Source organism: Oryza brachyantha, chromosome 4 (assembly GCF_000231095.2).
Source record: "Oryza brachyantha chromosome 4, ObraRS2, whole genome shotgun sequence".
Taxonomy (NCBI): Eukaryota; Viridiplantae; Streptophyta; class Magnoliopsida; order Poales; family Poaceae; genus Oryza; species Oryza brachyantha.
In genome coordinates, this window is record NC_023166.2 from 15,797,159 (window position 1) to 15,817,557 (window position 20,399).

The window sequence follows — 20,399 nt, forward strand, 5'->3', positions numbered from 1 at the left end:
GCGCGGCCGGCGGGTTCACGGGTCGCGCCCTGCTTTCCAGTCTAGACCAGACTAGAGTCGGCTACGCGGAGTCGTGGCGTTTGGTGGCGCGGGCTTGGGCCTGCGCAGCGCACTGCGCCCGTCAAGGGAAGGTTCGGTTTGGGCCCGTTAAGGAAGCTGACTAACAGGCTGGGCCTGGTGGCCCATAGGACACAGACAAAGAAGTAGAGGACGCGCCAATGCAACAGCGGAATGCACGAAGTTTGTGTGACTGGACTCCTCCGACTTAGTGACTGACTTATGGGTCTAATGGTTATAAAGCTCAGGTATCAGTCTCTATATTAAGGAAAAATAAAGTTGCGAAATAGCATGAAAATGTCATGGGTAAAAGATATTTATCAAACGGTAAATAAGGCAGTATATAACGAAGGTCATGTTCAGAGGTTATATGAGTTTTTCTAAACAACATTCAGCTTTTAAAAATCTAGAGTCGTAGAATCCACAAATAAACTTAAAGTCAAAAACTAGAAAATCCAGTTTTTTTTCCAATTTTGATAAGTTGGTTTTTCACCGATTGCTTCTTAAAATCTTTTCCCCTAAACATGGCCAAAAATAGATGCTATCTCTTTTTAAAATTTAACATCATTAACCAGCTAAGTTTAATCATCAGTCTTATTCAGAAAATTAATTATTAATCTTCTTTTAATTTGTTCTATAATTTTACATATTACTTGGTTTAGGTGCATATCGTGGATTCCCTGGTGAATCTGATAAGGTATTTTCCTTTCAAGAGAAGTTAGGAGATGTTTAGATTGAGAAAAATTTTTGGAGAAGTATCACGTCAAATGTTTGATCGGATGTCGGAAGGGGTTTTCAGGCACGAATGAAAAAACGAATTTCACGGCCAGCCTAGAAACCGCGAGACGAATCTTTTGAGCCTAATTAATCCATCATTATCACATGTTGGTTACTGTAGCACTTATAGCTAATTATGGAATAATTAGGCTCAAAAGATTCGTCTCAAGATTTCTTCTATAACTGTGTAATTAGTTTTTTGGTTTATCTATATTTAATGCTTTATTTAGATGTCCAAAAATTCGATACGATGTTTTTTGAAAAAAAAAATTAGGAACTAAACAAGGCCTTAATCCAACATGAATTCGCTTCAAGAGAAGTTTACAATGCAAGATCAACACGGAGCCACATATTTAAGCGCAGGGAGGCATGATGGAGCAGCAGCAATGCTGCCAGGAGTGCAGGACCAAACAATAAAAGAGAGGAGCGTACCACCTGCTTAATGCTTACAGCCAAAGGAAAGGTACAGCTCATCCGAGAACCGTTCACATGATTGCGATTCGCAAACTGAACGTTGCGATCAAAGGTAGTAGCCAGGATGCGACCTACTCCGGTGGATGTAACGGGGTGTTTAGATTAAAAAAAATTTTGGAAGAAGTGTCACGTCAAATATTTGACCCGATGTTGATTGAGGTTTTCGGACACGAATGAAAAAACGAAAAATTTTAGAAAGAGTGTTACGTCAATGTAATGACGCTGAGTTCTACCTTGTCATATACTTGTCATATAGGATCAAATTGAAAAATCTTAAGTTAGGGTGTGTTTATATTCCAAAATTTTTTCAACAAATATCAAGTCAGACGTTGACCAGATGTTGTAAGGAGTTTTTAGACACTAATGAGAAAATAAATTACAGATTTCGCCAAAAAACTGCGAGACGAATCTTTTGAGTCTAATTAGGCTATGATCAGACATAAGTGTTACAGTAATTAATATTTACTAATGATGGATTAATTAGGCTCAAAGATTCGTCTCATAATTTCTCCCATAACTATATACAATTAGTTTTTTATTTCATCTATATTTAATACTTTATTTATGTGTCCAAAAATTTAATATGATGTTTTTAGAAAACTAGGGACTAACCGAGGCCTTAACTTGACGCTGCAAACCGATCACCGTCCAAAAGGCCACACTGGTTGGTGAGCTCGTGGCGACTTTAGCTGTACCTGACACACAACTCGGAAAGATCAGAAAAAGGGTAAGTCCGGATCAACGCGAGGACTGAGGGCACGTGCAAAGCTGTATTGCTGCAAGACCATTCTCATTTCACTGCGTGGTTTCTAGCATGCTATATCATGAAAATATTATTGAGTAGATGAATAAAACAAATGATCTTAATATAAAATGTTATCTAATGATTTTATAGGCTAACTTATCATATAAATATTGCATCAAAATATACGATAGAAGTTGATTAAATATGTGTATGGTCTAGATAATTATGTATACCAAACTTTATTTCATAAAACTCAAATCCTTTCTTTATTTATAAATTCTATACCACGTTATTTTTTTCATATATGGCATATCATTTAATGAATTTGAAACTCTACGGAAATCACTGTTTTCACTGCGGAAGGCGGAAGCCCAGCAAGAACGCTGCTTCAGTCATGCAGAACTACAGAAATGTCAATTGCTTTGGATTCAGGCAATGCAATAGTACAGTAATTTGAATTTTTTTATCAAAGAAGACGACCTTGCTTGAACTGTGCAAGCTGACTTTCGTATCCTGAATGCTCGTTTAAACGATGGAATCTTCTTAATTGGTACTTCCCTATTACATGATAATTATCGTTTTGGATAAAATCTCATGGGTTTGATTAAAGATTATTCTATTGGAATAATTTTTATGACACAAAATTAATAGTATTATATTTATATTCAAAAGTGGTTTTTTATGACTACACTTTTATTTTACATAAGTGATATGCTAATAAAATAAGATTTGATCGTTCTACCGAAACAAAACACGCAATCAAGCTGAGTACTGTTGTACCCATGTTTTATTACTATAGTACGAGTACCTGAGGAATCTGTTTATTTATTTTCTGCTAGAAGTAGCATTCCAAGGGTCATTCAAGTCACAGATGGGCATAGGCAAGAGCGCTTAATTAATTACACCCGGATGCTTAATTAAAGTAATTTTATACTCCTTGAAAAATATAGGAAGCGTCAATTTTTTAGTGTAAAATTTGTTACCTTTTAATACCTAAGTTATCAAGAGACATTAAATTTTACGCTAAAATTTTGTTATCTCTCCTACTAAATAACCGTAAAATTGCTCTCTTAGTTAAGTACTTCCGGTCTGTGTCTCTAGTTTTTTATTTGTCTTGTAATATAAGATGTAGCATGTATTAACTAGCTACCTCTAAATTTGATTTAATTTTAATATTTTATTATTAAAACATCCAAACACATTATATGTATACATATATACACCAAGACTATATAAAATATGACGTGGTTATAACTCTTTAACATCAATGACTTTTAGATACACGTTTAGCCATAAAAAAATTACACAATTATCATTTGTCTTATTGTATTTTATCTTATCTGCACAAATCTTTTCAGCATGATTTATGTCTTGAATATTTACATAATTTTATAAATAAAACGAATCCAAATGCATATTAAAAAATCAATGACCTAAAGCTTTTATTTACTCCAAACGTAAACCAGCAGGGTAGAACTGAGAAAGCTGAAACTGCCCGAAACTAACAAGCGCATGCACATGTACCGCCGTCTATAGGAAAATGCTACATATACAATCATTTCTTTCGATCTTAGTACGATCAAACATAACGGTGCGAAGAGTAGAAGAGAAACGTAACATAACTCATATGTCCTAAAGCCTAATTAGAAAAAAAAATTTCATCGTAAAAAAAAATCGTCATACTTATAACAGCGATGCCATCCATATCGCTCTTAATGAACACAATAACAAGAACGAAATGGCTCAGCGCACGCGCACATGAGAGGAGGCAACTGATCACATCTAGGAGCCCAAGGAAATCATGCATAGGCAAATGTCATAACATTTTTATCTTGTTATCCTGGTCCGTTTATTGATTATTTTATAATATATTATTGATTAAGTGCTCCTATAATATATTATTGATTATTGTATGGATCTATTAGGAATGTGTTCGATAGATGTATCCATTAGAAACAAAAAAAATGTTTATTTATTATGTTTTTTGGGGCTTTTTCAAGGTGATGGAGTGGGTTTTTTTTTCTTTTTGGGATTCAGTATACGTGCGTGAGAAGATGAAGGATGGAAAACTGCTGATTTTAAGCGGTACAGAAATGCCACGCTGTGCCGTCTAAAATATGTATCGAACGGAAGAACGTAGGATCATCTTATCTAATTTACAAGCCTCTGGCAAAAACCGGCATACGCATGCACATGCACATATGTAGTAGGGCCAAACTATGCAGGCATACGCAGGAACCGATGCAAAAAAAAAAAAACATGCATTTTTTCCCCTGCTGGAGCATGCTCGATCGCTTGATCAGGTAGCACGATCGATTGATTAAAAGAGGCTTCGGATTACTACTAGCATCTTAATAGTTGAGTTTCATCAGAGGCTCAGAGGGCTCTCGCTTTGACGATGTCCATGCTCATCTCGCTGGGGTCGGTCGCCTGCAGCTCCACCTGGATGCCGTCCAGCTCCCTCTTGAACCGGTCCTTGGAGCTCGCGTACAGCATCTTGCTCCTCACCCTCGACGTGTCCGGGGACCTGGAAAAGAAAAGCCAACACGGCCGGCGATGTCAGAGATCCAAGATTGGTTAAGGCATGCAATGCAATGGAATGTAGCATGCGAAAATTTAAGGCGTTTGGTGTTAAATACTGGAGTACATCTGTTTTAAAAATTAAGTACTTCATAGATTATTTTTAACTATTAATTTTTAAATTTGAATTGATTAGATTTTCTTTATAAACATATTGGCTCGGGAATCATCAAAAGAATTAAAATCACGGAAACAAGTGCATAAATGCTGATATTGTGATACATGGGTGATTGTTCGAATTGTTTTATAGAAAAACCAAACTAGATATTTGCAAGCAAAAAATATATGATTGAAATTTTTTATATACTTATTATTAGCGATCTAAAAGTCAATATTGAAAAATAAAGTTCGATAAAAAAAATCAAAAACTTCAAAATTAGTTTTAAATTTAAGGCTGAAAATATAAGTTTTGGCATATAAGCATAGGCAAAAGTGTAATGAAGGGGTGGCAAAATTTGAATCATAAACATGTTTATATTTTGGAAGGGAGATTGCAGGATTTACCAAGAGATGAAGAATATCTTGCTCTTCTGGCAGTTCTCGTCGGTGACGAAGTCGAAGTCGAAGACGGCGTAGCGGCACTCGCTGGCGGGCATGGAGGCGGTGAAGTCGTCGTAGGTGTCGCCGGGCTGGCCCAGCCTGTCCACCACCACCTGCTGCGTCTGCTCGTCGATCTTGAACGTGATGAAGCGGAAGCTCCTCTTCGACTTGAGCTCCTGGAACTTGAGCTTGCACTCGTCGCCCACGGCCATCCCCGACGCCGAGTTCGCCTGCCAGATCAATCAACCATCAGCAGCAAAGACGCCAGCCGCAGTTGCACGTACGTCGACGTGTTCCAGCTCCAAGAGATCGAATTAACACACACACACACACACATACACACACGGTGCGCCGGCCATGGCCACTCACCATGGTCGATGGGGTCAATTCGGTCCCGGCCCTGTTCTTCCCGCAGCCGGGCACGACGGCGACGACACTGACGAGAGATGTATTGGATCGACGCGCGAGGAGGGCGATGGGCAATGGCGATTGCAAGAGACCGATCTTTCAAGATCTGGAAGAGAGGAGGAAAGCGGCAGGGCAAAATATAGAGCAGCTAGCCTTGCATGCATGGCGCCATGCCGCCACGTTAGGAGGAGGAACCGGGGCGCGCGTTTGACCATGTGCCCCTTCCCGTTCCCTGCGTGCGTCGCCGACGTGCGTGCGTGAGAACCGCCACCACCCCCACCCATCACCGTGACTGCGAGACAACACACAAGCATGCCACTGCGCGAGGTCACGCGTCTCCCTTGTCCGCAGCGGCTGAATGCTTCGAGCCTCTTATTTTCACTTCTCAATTTTAGATCAGCGAGAACACATATATCATAAAATTTTATTTATAAATTATTTTTTTATCTCTAAAATATTGTTTAGTTTTTTCATATAAAAGCAAAAAAAAAAAAGATGACCCACTTCTTCAGAGGTTCAGAGAACGTGAATGCGCGGCAGAGTGTGAAATCGCTACCTTCGGGTGGCAAACACTGCTCCAGCAATCTATAATGTGGTTCATTTGAAGCGAGCTAGGTTCTTCAAGTGGTTTTTAACAATTATACTGTGGTTACATTCGAAAGTTCTTCACCCAAAAACCTTGGTGAAGAATTTTCGAATAAAAAGGGTTTTATTCGAATCAACACAAGCGGTTCGATGAACAATAGCATAGTTGAATTGTGTGCAACTTTAGCTCAACGTTGACACGGAACAACAGCGCTAGTTGAACATTGAATAGTAGATCAGACAAAAATGCCCACTGTAAGTTACAAAACAGCGATCCTCAACAAATTAAAAAGGTTCAGAAGGATCTTTTGTATCATAACTCGTAAACTACAAAGGTTAGATTGTTTAACCAAAGAATTTTACAACTTTAGGAGCTTGTTTTGCTTTGGCCTTCGTGTTAGCATTCTTGTCGCCATCGCCTGTACCTGTGGTTGAATTTGAACTGGATTGCTTTGCTTTCTTTGCCTTGGTGGGCTTTGGTTCTTCTTCTTCAATGAAATCGTCGTCAAGGTCGTCTCCACCCCGGAGAACAGCATTGTCTTCCAGGTGATGCTCCTCGGTATTGAGAGCTAGGAATACGCAGAAAACCAAATAAATGAGCCGCTATTAATTCCTATACAGAAGTTCCAGCAGATGTTTGATGGTACATTTGCACTACTGGAACTTATACCATCTCAACATATAAGAAAGCATAACTTATCTCAGGCATTGCCATGATGATCTGCTTAGTCAGACATGATCTGCTTAGGCAGTACTACTAAAGGGGGTGCACCCAATCACCCACAGGCACACATTCTAATGCTACTATATATCATCGTGTATGGTTCTTTATCGGAACGAAAGAAGCAAGCCTGGGGTGGTAGTTTTCTCCTCTAAGGTTAAGCCAAATGCACATCTTAAGTATAGAAAAGGTAACTGTATTCTGTCATTTCCAATGTATTATCAAAAAAAGCAAATCTAATGGTTATTCATGTGTAAATGGCATTAATAACAAGTGGGATAAAGATCGACAACGAGAAGATAGTGAATGTTCCATTTTTTTTCAAATGAATCAACAACATTACAATACACATGATACTGAAGAGGTATGTTAAGAGTTAAGACAGGTGATAGTTGTGGTTTATGTTTACCATCATTCCTGGCAGATATCAAGTCTTCCCTCCCTCTGTTTGGACAATGCTTAGCAAGGTGTGTAACTTCACCACATATCTTACAGCAACCACCCTAACAAATGTATAGAGTTAGAACCCACATGTAAAAGACCTATGGTTTCAGCAAAATAAAGAAAATATAATGCAAGTAGAAAAATCCTCAACAGGTTGAGCTTCTACAAGCAAATTGTTATCTAAGTCCATGATCTCGCTGTGAGAAGGTACAACAGAGTATCAGATAAGTGATAATACCTTTGGATAAATGCCATGCTTGTTTTCAGGACAATTCTTGCTCAAATGCCCCTGCTGTTTGCAGACAAAACAACTTGCGAACTTTGTACCCCCTGTACAAAAATATCATGCTAAACATGAGTACTGAGTACACAAAAATGTTGCTAAACATGTGAGGAGACATATGGCTGAGGCCTGAGGGTAACTATTTGCAGGTATCGGGTACTGAAGCTGGCAACTGTATAAGACAGAAGGATGTATTATGATTACCATTTTCAATAGGCTTGGGGCACTTGGAAAGTGAGTGCCCAGATTCACCACAGTTATAGCAGAATTTCTTTAGATTTTCATCATTTTTCTCTGGGCAATTCTTCAAGCTATGACCACGTTGCCTGCAGAGCAAGCAAATCTGAAAGAAAAAATATATATATTCAATTTTAGAACAGTACTGAGCTGGTCAGACTACGAAGCAACTAAGTACTGAAAAAAAATTGTCAAGCACTAGCTACTGATGAAAAATACGACACCCCCATATGTGACAGCCAGAATCAACTGAAAAGTTGAAGTGGAAGCAGGAGAACTGTTTGTTCCAAAACTCCTGTTTCGCGACTCTATGATAGCACAAACTAGCATCTAGGGATTAAAAAGATACAGAATAACCAATGAACACATTGCCAACCCATGTCTAACGAAAATAACACCCGGTAACATTAAGCTAAATGAATCAGAACAATAAAAAAGGATGCAATCCCGATTTCTTCGTTTCGAACCTCGACAGATAATACAAAGGCTGATCTAAAACTACGGTCAGCTAAACATTCTTAAGTTCATGGCAAGTTGGCAACTTTAAAATAGGCATTAGCCTGATCAAAATTTCCTCCACGAGCTTGTAAAGACAAGATATTTTAGGTCGAACGATGGTTCAGAGGTAGGTACCTTGTTCTTGTCCCAAAGGGCCTTCTCGGGGCAGGCCTTGGCGACGTGGTCCGTGGCCTTGCAGATGAAGCACCGCTCGCCGGGCCGCATTCCGGGGACCCGCAGCGGGTGCTTCGACCTCCCCGCGCCTCCGCCGCCGGCTTTACCCGTCCTCTTGAACACGCTCTTCTTCCTGCTCTTCTTCTTCTTCTTGGCGCCGTCGGCGGCGGGAGGGGTGGGGTTGGGAGGGCAGAGACTGGGGTTCGCCTCGCGGAACCGCTTCCGCGCAAGCCGCTGCCGCTGGTTCGCCATCGCTTTGGCTACGGACGACCTCTCGCCGCCTCGCGTGGTAGGGGTGCTGTGCTGTGGTCGAGCTGGGTGCGTGGTGTCTCTCCTCTCCCTGGCGGCGGCGGGACGGGAGAGGGGAGGGAGGCAAGGGGACAGCCGATCAGCGAAGGGCTTCGTTTTGGGAGGCGGCGAGGCTTGGAGATTCGTGCGAACATCGAGCGATGAATCCACCGCCCACGCATCTAAAAGCAGCGGGAGCCCGTGCGCGAAATATGTTTGTCGTGTTTTTCAAAAAGTTTTAGGTTCACCGATCTTATATATTTTCAAGTAGATTTTAAATTTTACAGTAATTAGTTTGCTCTTTTATAATATTAAATAGTTATAAAAAACTATGAAATATTTTACATTTTTGCTATTTGACAGTCAACTGCCCTTTCTCGTATCTGTCAGTCGATTGTAGCAACCGTGCGATCTAAACCAACATCAATTTTGTTTTGTGCCGTCGGGTCCGATCGCAAGCAACACTAATTCTTTTGGGTCGTGGAGGCGGATCGCTGTTTTGGCTGAGTTTTGGGAATAGTAACCGGTCGCCCACATAAAAATCCACCAGAACAGACCAACATGGGGGGATTTTTTTTCTCTCACACATTTGCTTCCACGGTTCCACCAATGCTTTTTTTTGTGCCTCGTGATTCTTATGGAAGCACCGACGAATCTGGCAGAAGGGAGGTGACAAAGGGGTGATTTGTCTGGCGAAGCGGGAGGTGGGGAGCGTGATTCGTCTGCCGAAGCGGGAGGGAGGGGGAGTGCTAAGTGCGATTCGTGAGCTTCCTCAGCCGACGCCATTCTTCGGGCACGGCTGACGATGATGGTGTTCAATTTTGCTCGAGGTTTTACAGTGTGGGGGATGGGGGAGCAGCTATGAAGGAGAGTTGATGAGTTCCGTCCGAGGGGCACGGCCAGCGACGACGGCTTTGATGCCGACACGGGAGGGGACAACGACGTCATAGACATGGTTTGTCTTTTATGGTCTTCTGATTTCTGAAATTGTTGCGCATGGGGTTTTGCAAGGAAGGGGAATTTGGTTTGTTTCTGGATATATATTTTGCAGTTACTATGGGTCAATTGATGAGTGAAGCTTACTATAGAGGATATCATGGGTTTGTTAGCCTAGATGGGCTTGCCTAGCTTTTGTTTGATGATATGCCTGAGAGGCGTGCTTATGTTTTTTGGTGTTTGTTTTGTTGCAGGAATCTGCCTAAGTACAATGTCACTGCCACTCCGCTGGAGGATTCTGGTGTCCTTAAGGTTTTGAGAGCTGAATTTGTGTGACATGTGCTTGAATAGGTTCAGTGTGCAGGGAACAAGACCAAAATGAGCAAGAGTAGGAAGGTTTGGGGCATCAGTTGGGATGTCTGTGCTCTTGGGAATGGGAATGGTTAGTGTACTTCACTACTCAATGCAGCACAATGGCTGGAGGTAATTTGTCCATCTTTTATTGTTCTTTTGCTCACTGTTTTGTTAGCAAGATATTTACTCTCGTGTAATTTTCTACCATTGCAGAGTTTTCTGCCACTATTTTGTCTATTTGTGTACTTGTAGGCAAAAATACACTTCTAATCACATTTTCTTCCATGTGCAATTCATGTCCTAAGTCCTAACCACGATTGACTTTTAGTATTTTCCCAGTGTTCTCTTTTTTGGGGTCTGTCTTTTCATGTGCCTTTTTATTCATGTGATGTATATAGCTATTACACCAGATTTTATATTAGATATTATTTTGCTTTGCCAAAATCTAATTTAAAATTTTGTATTTACTAGTTCTCCGATTTCTTTTTTATTAACTATCACTCATTTATACTTGCACAATGCGTATGTTAAATCTGCACATTTCTTAACCTGCAGTTGCATAATATGTAAATATGCAACTTTAGCATAATCGAAGTGCAACTTCAATATAAATTAGGTGCAATCACAGTTATTTTCTTCATCTTGGTTCGCTTGATGTCATTCCATCTAATTTTTCCACCTAGCTGGGCAATTTTGTTTGGTTGAGATTTGTTTGCTCCCTCAGAATCGATCTAAATTTTGGTATTTACGATATCTCATTCTTAGCTATCAGTCACCTAAAGTTGCCCAATATATATACTAAACTTGCTCATAGCTTAACCTATAGTTGCATAATAAGCCAATAAGGAACTTTAGTATAAACAATATGTAACTTGAGTATAAACTAAGTGCAATAATAGGTTTTATAGGTTTGGGAAGTATTTTGTTTGAGCACAAATCCAGATGGGGTGTGTGGTGTTGCCGATTTCTCTGTTTCAGTTATACCACTCCATGTTCAGGGGAACATATCCTACTAAATTACGAAGGAATCTAGCAACATGGCTAAACTTTTGTTTTTTACACTTCGGTGATGCGCTTACTGTTTTTGTTTATGGCAGCAATTTCGTCTATACTGGTGGGATGTGACATGCAAATAAAAAAAATAATTAGTCACCGGGATCATGCAAATGGAGGGTTACCTCAAAGTTTGCTATTTGGTGTGCATGATGGTAAAATTTTTATTTGTATGTTTTATATAAAAAAAATTTGGGATCAGTCTACTGATGCAACACTCGGTAGCTTTTGCTGCAATTTTGGTTTTGGGGGGAAGATGAATCGTAGTATCAAGTGGTGAGAGCGATGTTGTGGAGGTGCTACATCACAGATGCAAACAAGCCAATAAGGGTAGTATTATATTAAAGCTCTGGATTTGTGAGTTTTTGGTCCATCAAAGTCATGATATATTTCAATTTGGAGCAGCTTTTCGGCTCTTTTATTTTTTCAGGAATGATGATGATATATTTCATCATCGATGTTTGCTGCTAGAATTGTTTTCACTGGAGTTTCTTGGGACTAGAATTAATTGCATTATTTTTGCTTGAAATATTTCCATGTTATATTTGATATTGACTGAAGTTGTTAACAATAACATCTTGTTGCACTGGTGTATTTTTGTAGAATGACAACCTCCTACACTACTAACCGGTGATGAAGAACATTAGCCGATGAGCATACTATCAGCATCGATGGATAAGATGATGATATGAAAGCCGAAGGAAAATATTGGTGTTTGGATTATAAATTTTGTGGCTGTTGTTAATTCACTAAGCACTTGGATTCTATGGTAGCCATTGTGGATATGATGGATATATTTTATACGTGAAGAGATGTTGGACTGAGCAAAGACTCGTGTAGTCCAATTAGCTCATTTTGTATTTGGATCTGTTTTAACATGGTTAGGATTTGGTGAATATCTGTTATCCTAGGTGTTCAGAACAATTTTAATCGTGTGTGTTTTAAACAATTTTGTTAGATAGACAAAGTCAATTGAACGAAACAAAAAATTATCTTGGAAATTCAACGGAACCAAATTCTAGCTTAATCATAAGAACAAAATATAAGAAAGAAAAAATAGCACAACCTAAAAGACAAATAACTATAAAAACTAAACCCAACGGTGCTACCGGACCTCAAAGTGAAAAAAGGAGCCCCAAAAAATCCCATTGGGGTGAAGCTCCTTCAACGTGTTTTGCTTACGCTAAAAGCCAAATCAAAAAAAATAAAAAAACTTAAAAAAACACCAAAAGCCCATACTTGGGGAAGAGAGAGCACATACAGAGCCCAGACTTTTGTTTCTGGGCCAAAAAGTCCAAAACTACAACAACTCAAACGTTTGCATTAGGAGGAGGTGGGGCCAGTACATCAAAAAAATTGACTGACAGCTAAGAAAAAGTCAGTCGACTTTGGAATAGACAGTCTCAATATTTTATCTTTTGTTAGGAAAAAAGATCGGTCTATGTTTTTCATGTGACGTCCTCTATGGCCTATGGGCCTCCAATACCCAATATTATCTATACGGAGAAGATGGTTTTACACTTCAAATTCAGTATAACAAAAGTGAAGGAACCGGGTATAGCAGATAATACATACTATGCTGGAATACTATGCATACTATCCAACAACGTCCGGACCAATCGATGATGTTGTTAACATCAAAATTGACGTCTATGTTCTTTACGTGACGTCCTCTATGAGCCTGTTTGGTTGCCTGAGTGTCCCTAGTCTAGCTTGTCTTTTACATATAGGTTATTCTCAGCCTAGCTAGAGTGATCCAGGTTACTCTGTTTGGTTGTTTGTATGAGTTTGTCCTGGATGACATGTGATTGTATTTGGTTGGTTGTATCTCTGAATACGGTATCCATAAAATGGTTTTTGGCTGAATGTTTGGACCTTGAGTATCCAGAAGATGCTGTATCCAGAATGTGGCTCCTGTTTTCGACGCTTCAGTGACGCTTGCCTTGTCATCTGAGCTTTAGTGACGCTTGCCTTGTCATGTGATCTCCCCTACCTTTTTCGTCGGGACGTCATCTGATCTAAACTCCAAGCGTCCAACGCCAATTCACGAAAAAATTTAGTCCTTCTCTTGTTAGTGTTTCATGAGATGCGGCTGATGGAATCCAAATTTTACAAACCGTGCCAATAAGTTGGAGGAATTGGAAATTGGTAAGGCACTGATTAACTTTTGGATGAACATTCTGCTAGCTTTAATGCTTTATCATAGTGATGAAATAATGTACCATACTAGAATGTCTTTTTTTAAAACATGGAAATGGACCATTGTTTTGCTTGGGTTACAGGATCGAAAAGTTGTTGTCCAGAGAGGCAAAGGCTAAAAGTGCTCAAACAAGTATGAGCACCTAGTTTAATAGTTTTTAAATAAACCGATAGAAGGCTGTCAATTATTTTCTATTAAGCAAAATAAAAACTTAGGTAGGTTATAGGAAAAAGAAAAAAAAACTCATGGCCAGTAATACACAAGACACCACTCGGCTCTCTAATGACAATAAAACAACGACGGAGCCAAACGTAAAGCAAAGCGTTACGCTTGCCGTATAAGTGTTACCCAACTCCAACCTCACCAAAGCTATATCGCCGTTCCGAGCTTGTCGTCTAGCGACACAACAGCTGCAACTCCATGAGTATCGGATTAAAAGAATCGCCAAAATAAGCAAGGAAATACCAACTTTTCACGCCGGACATCAGCCTAAGCTACCAAACCACCGCATCTTGCACAAGGCTAGCACTAACATTTTTATAAGGAACTAAAAAATATTATTGTTACCGAGTTTCATCACACTTCACGACAGACCAGCTCCCACTCTTCCTAGTGAACAAAAGTCCTAGCAGAACGAAAAGATAAGTTGGTCGCTCGACGCAAAAGGACAGAGCCAAGAAGACAAGGCCGCGAGGGTGCTCCGTCACTGCCCGGGCCGCCCGTAGGGAGGGAGTGACACGGGAACAAAATGTGATTATTCCTGTTTAATAGTGGTTCAGCACTCTATAGACTGAATGAAGTATCGAAGTCACTGACAATGTAAAATGATCTTGCACCGAGTAATTCAACAAACAGAATAATTTCCTGAAAAGAATCGATGCATTTACAGGTTTACAGCTACTGGTAGACTCGTCTATTCAAATTCAGGTACAAATTTCAGTGTTACAAACGGGACCGACCGATCAACGTTTGTAGAGAGACTCCCAAAGGACACCAAGGTCAACATTGCCTCCGGAAATAACGATCCCTATCTTGCTGCTCTCATGCCAGGCAGAGCTTTGCTTAAACTCGTCCGAGAGGGCGGCTGCGAGGCCTATTGCTCCGCTCGGCTCAACAGCCACCTTCAGCATCTCGTAGCACATTTTCATAGCGTCCACAATGGCATTGTCATCCACAACTATGATACCATCCACCAAGTCGCGTACAACTGGCCTGAAATGCGTAAATCAAATGTAAACAGTTTTCTTGAAACCGGCTCAGTTAATAGATACTCCAAATAAAACTGCAAAAATATTTGCAAATGCACTGCTCTGTCTGCAGATAATTCAGAGCTTGCTTTCCAGTGTATTGCTTCATTCACAAGAAATACAGATCATGGTTCTACTTCTACCAAGTAGCATATGTTATCATCCAAACATTGAGCAATTAGCAGTTTAGCACATGAGATATGTCTTAGCAAACGAAAATTTCCAAGAAGTCTAACCTATTGCTTATTTTCCTTTGGAATTGGCCAAAGGAATGCAATTCTATGGAAAGTTTCTTATCTTCTTTGTATGAAACAAATGACTCTATAGGAAAGATTCAAGGAAATTGAACCCTCCAAAAATCCTTTACCAATCCCCCATTTCAAAGGGGCCGGACCTATCCAGCTAGCAATCACATGACAGGCATTTTCTCCAAATAGCACATGTTTCTTGTGGTCAACAATGTATGTTGCGAAAAAGGATCAGCATTTTATATTTTTCGCTGGGCTGACATTTTATCATCGTTCTAATGTGGGGGTATGCATTTGGAAAAGATTGATGCTGCGAATGGGTTCAGTGTATATTGCTTTACCATGTCAAGTCGCCAAGAAAAGCTCGAAGTCCATCAGCAATGGTATTGGTTGAAGGCAATGTGATGATCTTTCCAGCAGCCTTGGACTGGGCAGAATCATCAGCACCCTTTGGTTCTGCTGCCAGAATACGTATTGAAGGGTTTATAGTCTTGGCAGCAAGTGCCACACCAGAAATTAAACCACCACCTGTAGTGCAGCCAAAAATATATGTACATATCAAAATAGAAAGAAACACTATTTTTGTCAAAGAAGTTAATTCGGTAGAGTACAGACCACTGATTGGAACAATTATTGTATCAATTTCAGGGATTTCCTCCAAAAGTTCAAGAGACACTGTACCTTGACCACTGAAAGAAAGCATTATATCAGATTTGCATGATTCACCAGAAATTCATACGGATATTTAATAGAAGCTGAATGAAATATGTCAATTGTCAGTTGATATTAACATCTTTTTAGTCTGGGCTAGTATATACACAAAAAAATCTTGAAACCCTGGATGAAATATGAATTTAAGAGTAATGATGCCATACAGTTTGAAATGAGTGCTGATTTCGTGAATGAATAATGAACCAAGGCTACTATCAAATGATTCCATATATTCTCATAAGCCTATCAAAGTTACACACCCTCCACTCCAAACCCTAAGGTGTCTTCTTTTGCATCAAACCAGTAAACATAGAAATTAGGACTACCAGATAAAAAAATAGAGTACCAGTAGCATGCTCAATCCACTTAGGTTTGTAAGCACCAGCATCTAGGGTATGATGTGCTAAAGCAGAGAACTTTTATTTTCAGTACAATGTGTTATAATTTGAAGAAGAATAAACATACTTTCCACATATATCAACAAAATAACTCAGTAAAAAAGAACTACTTGGAAGTTGGAACAGAGAGAATAATACCTGATAGTGTATTTATTATTGAATGGGTGAATAAGAATAGCACCAGTCTCCTTTTGGACTCTTTTAGCAACAGACTCTCTTGATTCAATGGAGGCATCACTCCAGATAATATGGCCACCGTACCGCTTAACATTGTCAACCTTACATGCCGGTGCATTTCTTGGAATGACAATGTAAGCAGGTATGCCGCGCAGCTTTGCAGCAAGAGCCACTGCAGCGGCATGGTTCCCACTGAGAAGAAACCATTTCATCAGTTAAGTCACCATCAGGTAACATTTCAATACCTCTGAAGCTAGCACTGACCTGCTATGCGTCACAACGCCCTTAGATGCCTCATCACCATCAAGCGCAAATATCGCATTGGAAGCGCCTCGGATCTTGAACGCCCCTCTACATCAATATCCCCACAAGCAATTAGCAGCAGGTAGAATTAACATTGCAGAGCCAAGTTCCCTGCAAAAAAAGGAGAAAGAGAACATTCCAGACCCCCCCCCCCCCCAAAAAAAAAAAAAACTCTTTGGGCCAGTGATTCTCACGCCTTCTGGAAGCACTCGCACTTGAAGAACAGCTGCTTCCCCGCTACGGCGTCGATCGATGACGACGAAAGAACGGGCGTCTTGTGCACGTATAGTGCGATGCGAGCCTGCGCCTCCCTGATGGAGTGGATGTCCGCAGCATAGCCCTGGCTCTCTGCGCAGCCGCCGCCACTGCCATCTCTGCTCCCCATCAGGCCTAGTAAGTATTGGCTAAATCAATTCTCTACACTGTCCTTAGTCCAGTGAAAGATACTGTCCCAGAATCAGTACTAGTACCATAGTAGAGAAATCTGAAGCAAGGAGAAATCGCCTGACCTTGGAGCGTCAGTGCGGGCGGAGATTTGGAGGAATTCTTTTTTTTTCCCCCGGAAAATCCAGGGCTCCAGGAACAACCGATGAACCGAACAAGAAGAAGATGGGCGGATGGATGGAGGTGTTGTGGTGGGTAGGTGCATCCGCAGCCTGCAGGCCTCGGGCCGTGCGTATCAGTGTTATTTGGGCTTTGCCTTTGGAATGGGCCGACTGGAGCCCATTTAGTGGAATTTACGCATCCCAGTCCAAATTAAGAATTCGTACCAAGCTATCTTCATTATCTCACCTGATTCTTCTCTAATTTTCCAAGAGAAGGGTATTGTTTATCCCAACTTGCCAGTATTGCATTCATTTGCAATTATCTGCCGCATTAGCCCAAACAGATGCACTCACTAACGAAATATCATTGCTACGATTAATCTTGGGCTTAGACGTTGATACGCGTGCCTACTCACCGCAGCTACCATGATCATAGCTGTGCCCACTGGAATAATCTTTAGGCCTTGTTTCGGTAAGGCCTGGAACGGCCCGGAACGACCTCAGTTCCGGCCAGAACAAAGTGGCCCGTTTCTAAATCTGGCCTGGCTCGGAAGCGTCGTTCGTTTCGGCCTGTCCGGATTGGAAACGGGCCTGTTTTGGCCTCGTTCCCTCTTTTTCTAGCCCGGATCAGATCCCCACCTCAGACCTTCTGGCTCCAATCCACGCGAGGCGGCGGCGTGCGGCTGGCGACGCGAGGAGGCGGCACGACCGGCGACACAACGAGTTGGTGCGGCTGCTCACCGACGTGGACGGCGACGGCGACCTCCGCTGCCTTCTCGCCGGTAACACTTCCTGTTCTTGCTAGGGTTCTTGCTAGGGTTTTTGCTAGGGTTCTTGCCTGCCTTCTCGCCGGAGCAGCAGCGGGAGGAGGTTTTTGCTCTAGATTCGTAGCTGCCTTCTCGCCGGAGCAGTAGCCGGAGCAGCAGCGGGAGGGGTTTTTTGTTAATATGGTCCTTAGATCAGATGAAATTGACACTACAGATTCATTAGCCTCTCAGATGACCGTCTCGCCGTATATAATTACTTAGTAATTTACACCCCTCTTAATCAGGATTCAGGAAAGATATATACTATATACTGAACTTTCACATCTTTTAGCAGACGATATCTATTACTGGAGGAGTATAATTAAGGCCAGATTCATGTCATCAAGCAGGTAAGTATATTCCTTTGTGCTATAGCTAGCTAGCATGCTTGGTTCATGTTCATCGATCGATTGGTCGTGCAGAGGAACTATAATTTTTTTTGCTGGTGATCAAGATGAGCACGGACAATACTAAAAGACTTCTGAGCCTCATATTGCTCTGACTAGGACATACTAAAGTCCATTAATTAATTTGAATTGAAATTAAGTGCAGACGGACCTTTACATTTGTGCAGTACTTAAATATAAACTTCTGCATTTTTTGCAGTCAGCTTTGTTACTCAGATGTGTTTTCTTGCTTATGTACATTAGAGTTCGTTTTCTTTCATCTTAGTATTTTTGTCATTGGAAATACTGGAATGAAATTCTCCTATTCAATTAAGCAAGAAACAAGACAAGTAAAATTATAGCCCACAAATCGGAACGCTCGACTTGGCTATAAGCCAGTTCAACTGTTCAAGTGGAACTGCATGACTGGCATTGTCCAGAGGTTTATGCTTTGAATTGATTATAGTTCTAGATTGCAGTGGTGTTTTTGTTGCATTTATAATGGTCTTTGAATTGATTTATATCATGCTAATATTGAAAGCTAGAATAGACTGAAGACTTTTGCAGATGCAAAACCCACAAATTCTTGAAATTTATAACTCAGCTTTTCCTTGAAAATTTCTTGTTTATTATATTTTTATTGGCTGATAACCTCATCTTTCAAAACATTGTGCTAATATTTGTCATGGAATATTTGCCATGACAATCTTGTGCTCGGTTTCTTTTTGCTGATAATTCATCATTGTGATACCTCTTAATTGTAATTATTCAACCAAAATTTCATTAACTTGGGTACAGTACAGTAGTAGTAGTGTGCATATATAAATTCTGATTGTGCATTTCATAATTTCTAGTTACTTTGTGCTTTTATTCAGATTGTGCGTAAAGGTTAGTTCTCTGAAAGTTAATATCGTACAGTCTTCTTGTAGCTTCTACTCCCAAAAGTATAGTGCTTGGTGCAGTTTTTTTATTCATAAGCATGGTAGATAATAATATTTATGCATATTATTATCCCTCTTGTGGCACTTGAGATCTCAGGGACTAATCACTTTTCAGGCATGCAAGGGCATGGAATTATGGTATCTCTACTACTTCAGTTATATATTTTTCAGTGCAAACCTTTCCAGCTACTTTTTAGTTATATATAGCCTAGTATAGTTTATTTTGGGAGTGCACACAATTATATGCAAAGATGACAGTGTTAAGAAAAATATTTGGATAGTTAGGAGTCAACATTATGGGCAATGAAATAAAGTACTTAAAACATAATTATCATGCAGATGCCTTCAATAGCAGGCCATAGGTGCTTTAAAGCTGAATGTTGCTAACTCTGAATCTTATAAGTATGATATTTTAGAAAGCTTGATGCTGTCACACTTATGCACTTTTGTCTCTTCATCTGTATGATGATCATAATGCTTGATTAATTGAGGGACTAACACCAAGTTTTCTGTTCATTCTAAATTCTGGAATAAATGCTTAAGTTATAACTGAGTCCTAATCATGAACTAAATTACATGCTCTTTATTATGTGTAGATCAATGATTGCATTCTTGACATCATTGGTTGTGCTCTACTCTTCAAAAGTCAAGGTCACTTAGATGTAGACTATCAAGTCATTGCTGCTCATCCAGAATGCAATTTGATCTTTGTTTATGGATCGAGCAATATTTTAATTTGTACTGCCCATATCTGCCATATGTTCCATTATTTTGATGTCATACCAAATGGATCAGGAGTGGTTTCTCTTCATGCCATTATCTACATTTGTATCGTTTTGGGATGTAATCTGAAGCTGGCATTTTTTATTTGAATTCAGTCCTTGTTGGCATTTTTCATTTGAATCAAGCTGTCTATGTCCAACCCCTTTGGCACTTGAAAGAGTGTTGTATGCTGTTAAACTATATCTTTGAGCTGTTGTTAAGCTTCTGTGATCTCTTCGTTAGGATCGGTGCTAGCTGTTTTCATTCCAGCTCAAACTGAATGCATTTTCTGGAAGAGGTGGATTAAGAAAAGAAGTGGATTCAATCCATGGCTGGTTTTAAATTTGCAGTGAAGTCACTTGGATTCATTCAAACCAGGCCTGCAACAGTTCCAGGCCTGGATTTGGAAATGGGCCTGCCGAACAAGGCCTTAGTTGGATTGCTACCATGTGGGGAGGTTCGATACAATACAAAACACCCATGTTATTTGCTGTAGGGTTCATCTTTTTGTTCACCATAGG

At 40.2% G+C, this 20,399-nt stretch overlaps 2 protein-coding genes and 1 long non-coding RNA gene across 7 annotated transcripts; 1 reads left to right on the plus strand and 2 right to left on the minus strand.

The window, feature by feature from the left end:
* Window positions 1-4,019: 4,019 nt before the first annotated feature.
* LOC102716588 lies at window positions 4,020-8,903 on the minus strand. Its single transcript, XM_015836918.2, is given in 9 exon segments — window positions 4,020-4,580; window positions 5,138-5,403; window positions 5,543-5,593; window positions 5,595-5,687; window positions 6,530-6,735; window positions 7,297-7,390; window positions 7,570-7,661; window positions 7,819-7,957; window positions 8,485-8,903. Coding segments are annotated over 9 exon segments (1,383 nt in total). The 5' UTR covers window positions 8,776-8,903; the 3' UTR covers window positions 4,020-4,429.
* Window positions 8,904-14,158: 5,255 nt separating this feature from the next.
* Window positions 14,159-17,026, minus strand: LOC102716863 (serine racemase). 4 transcript variants are annotated; one of them, XM_015836272.1, is made up of 7 exons: window positions 16,948-17,026; window positions 16,633-16,860; window positions 16,400-16,486; window positions 16,097-16,327; window positions 15,465-15,538; window positions 15,191-15,377; window positions 14,159-14,566 (listed from the first exon to the last, which is right to left on the minus strand). In XM_015836272.1, exons 2-7 carry the CDS (start codon window positions 16,821-16,823, stop codon window positions 14,317-14,319), a joined length of 1,020 nt encoding a protein of 339 aa, XP_015691758.1. In that variant the 5' UTR covers window positions 16,824-16,860; window positions 16,948-17,026; the 3' UTR covers window positions 14,159-14,316. The 4 variants fall into 4 exon arrangements, with proteins under 4 accessions (XP_015691758.1, XP_015691759.1, XP_015691760.1 ...); XM_015836273.1 differs by having other exon boundaries at window positions 16,633-16,828; window positions 16,948-17,020; XM_015836274.1 differs by having other exon boundaries at window positions 16,633-16,828; window positions 16,909-17,020.
* A 616-nt stretch (window positions 17,027-17,642) lies between these two features.
* On the plus strand, window positions 17,643-19,935 carry LOC107303969. 2 transcript variants are annotated; one of them, XR_005811691.1, is made up of 2 exons: window positions 17,643-17,765; window positions 18,082-19,935. It is a non-coding gene; the product is annotated as an uncharacterized LOC107303969 (long non-coding RNA). The 2 variants fall into 2 exon arrangements; XR_001549994.2 differs by having other exon boundaries at window positions 18,085-19,935.
* The last annotated feature ends 464 nt before the right edge of the window (window positions 19,936-20,399 follow it).

Excerpts from the sequence above, each read along its gene's own strand:
- LOC102716863 (XM_015836272.1), bottom strand. The coding sequence starts at position 16,823 with ATGGGGAGCAGAGATGGCAGTGGCGGCGGCTGCGCAGAGAGCCAGGGC. Across the intron at positions 16,487-16,632 it reads TGCGAGTGCTTCCAGAAGGC|AGGGGCGTTCAAGATCCGAG; the intron begins GTGAGAATCACT and ends ATATTGATGTAG. Across the intron at positions 16,328-16,399 it reads GGCGTTGTGACGCATAGCAG|TGGGAACCATGCCGCTGCAG; the intron begins GTCAGTGCTAGC and ends GTTTCTTCTCAG.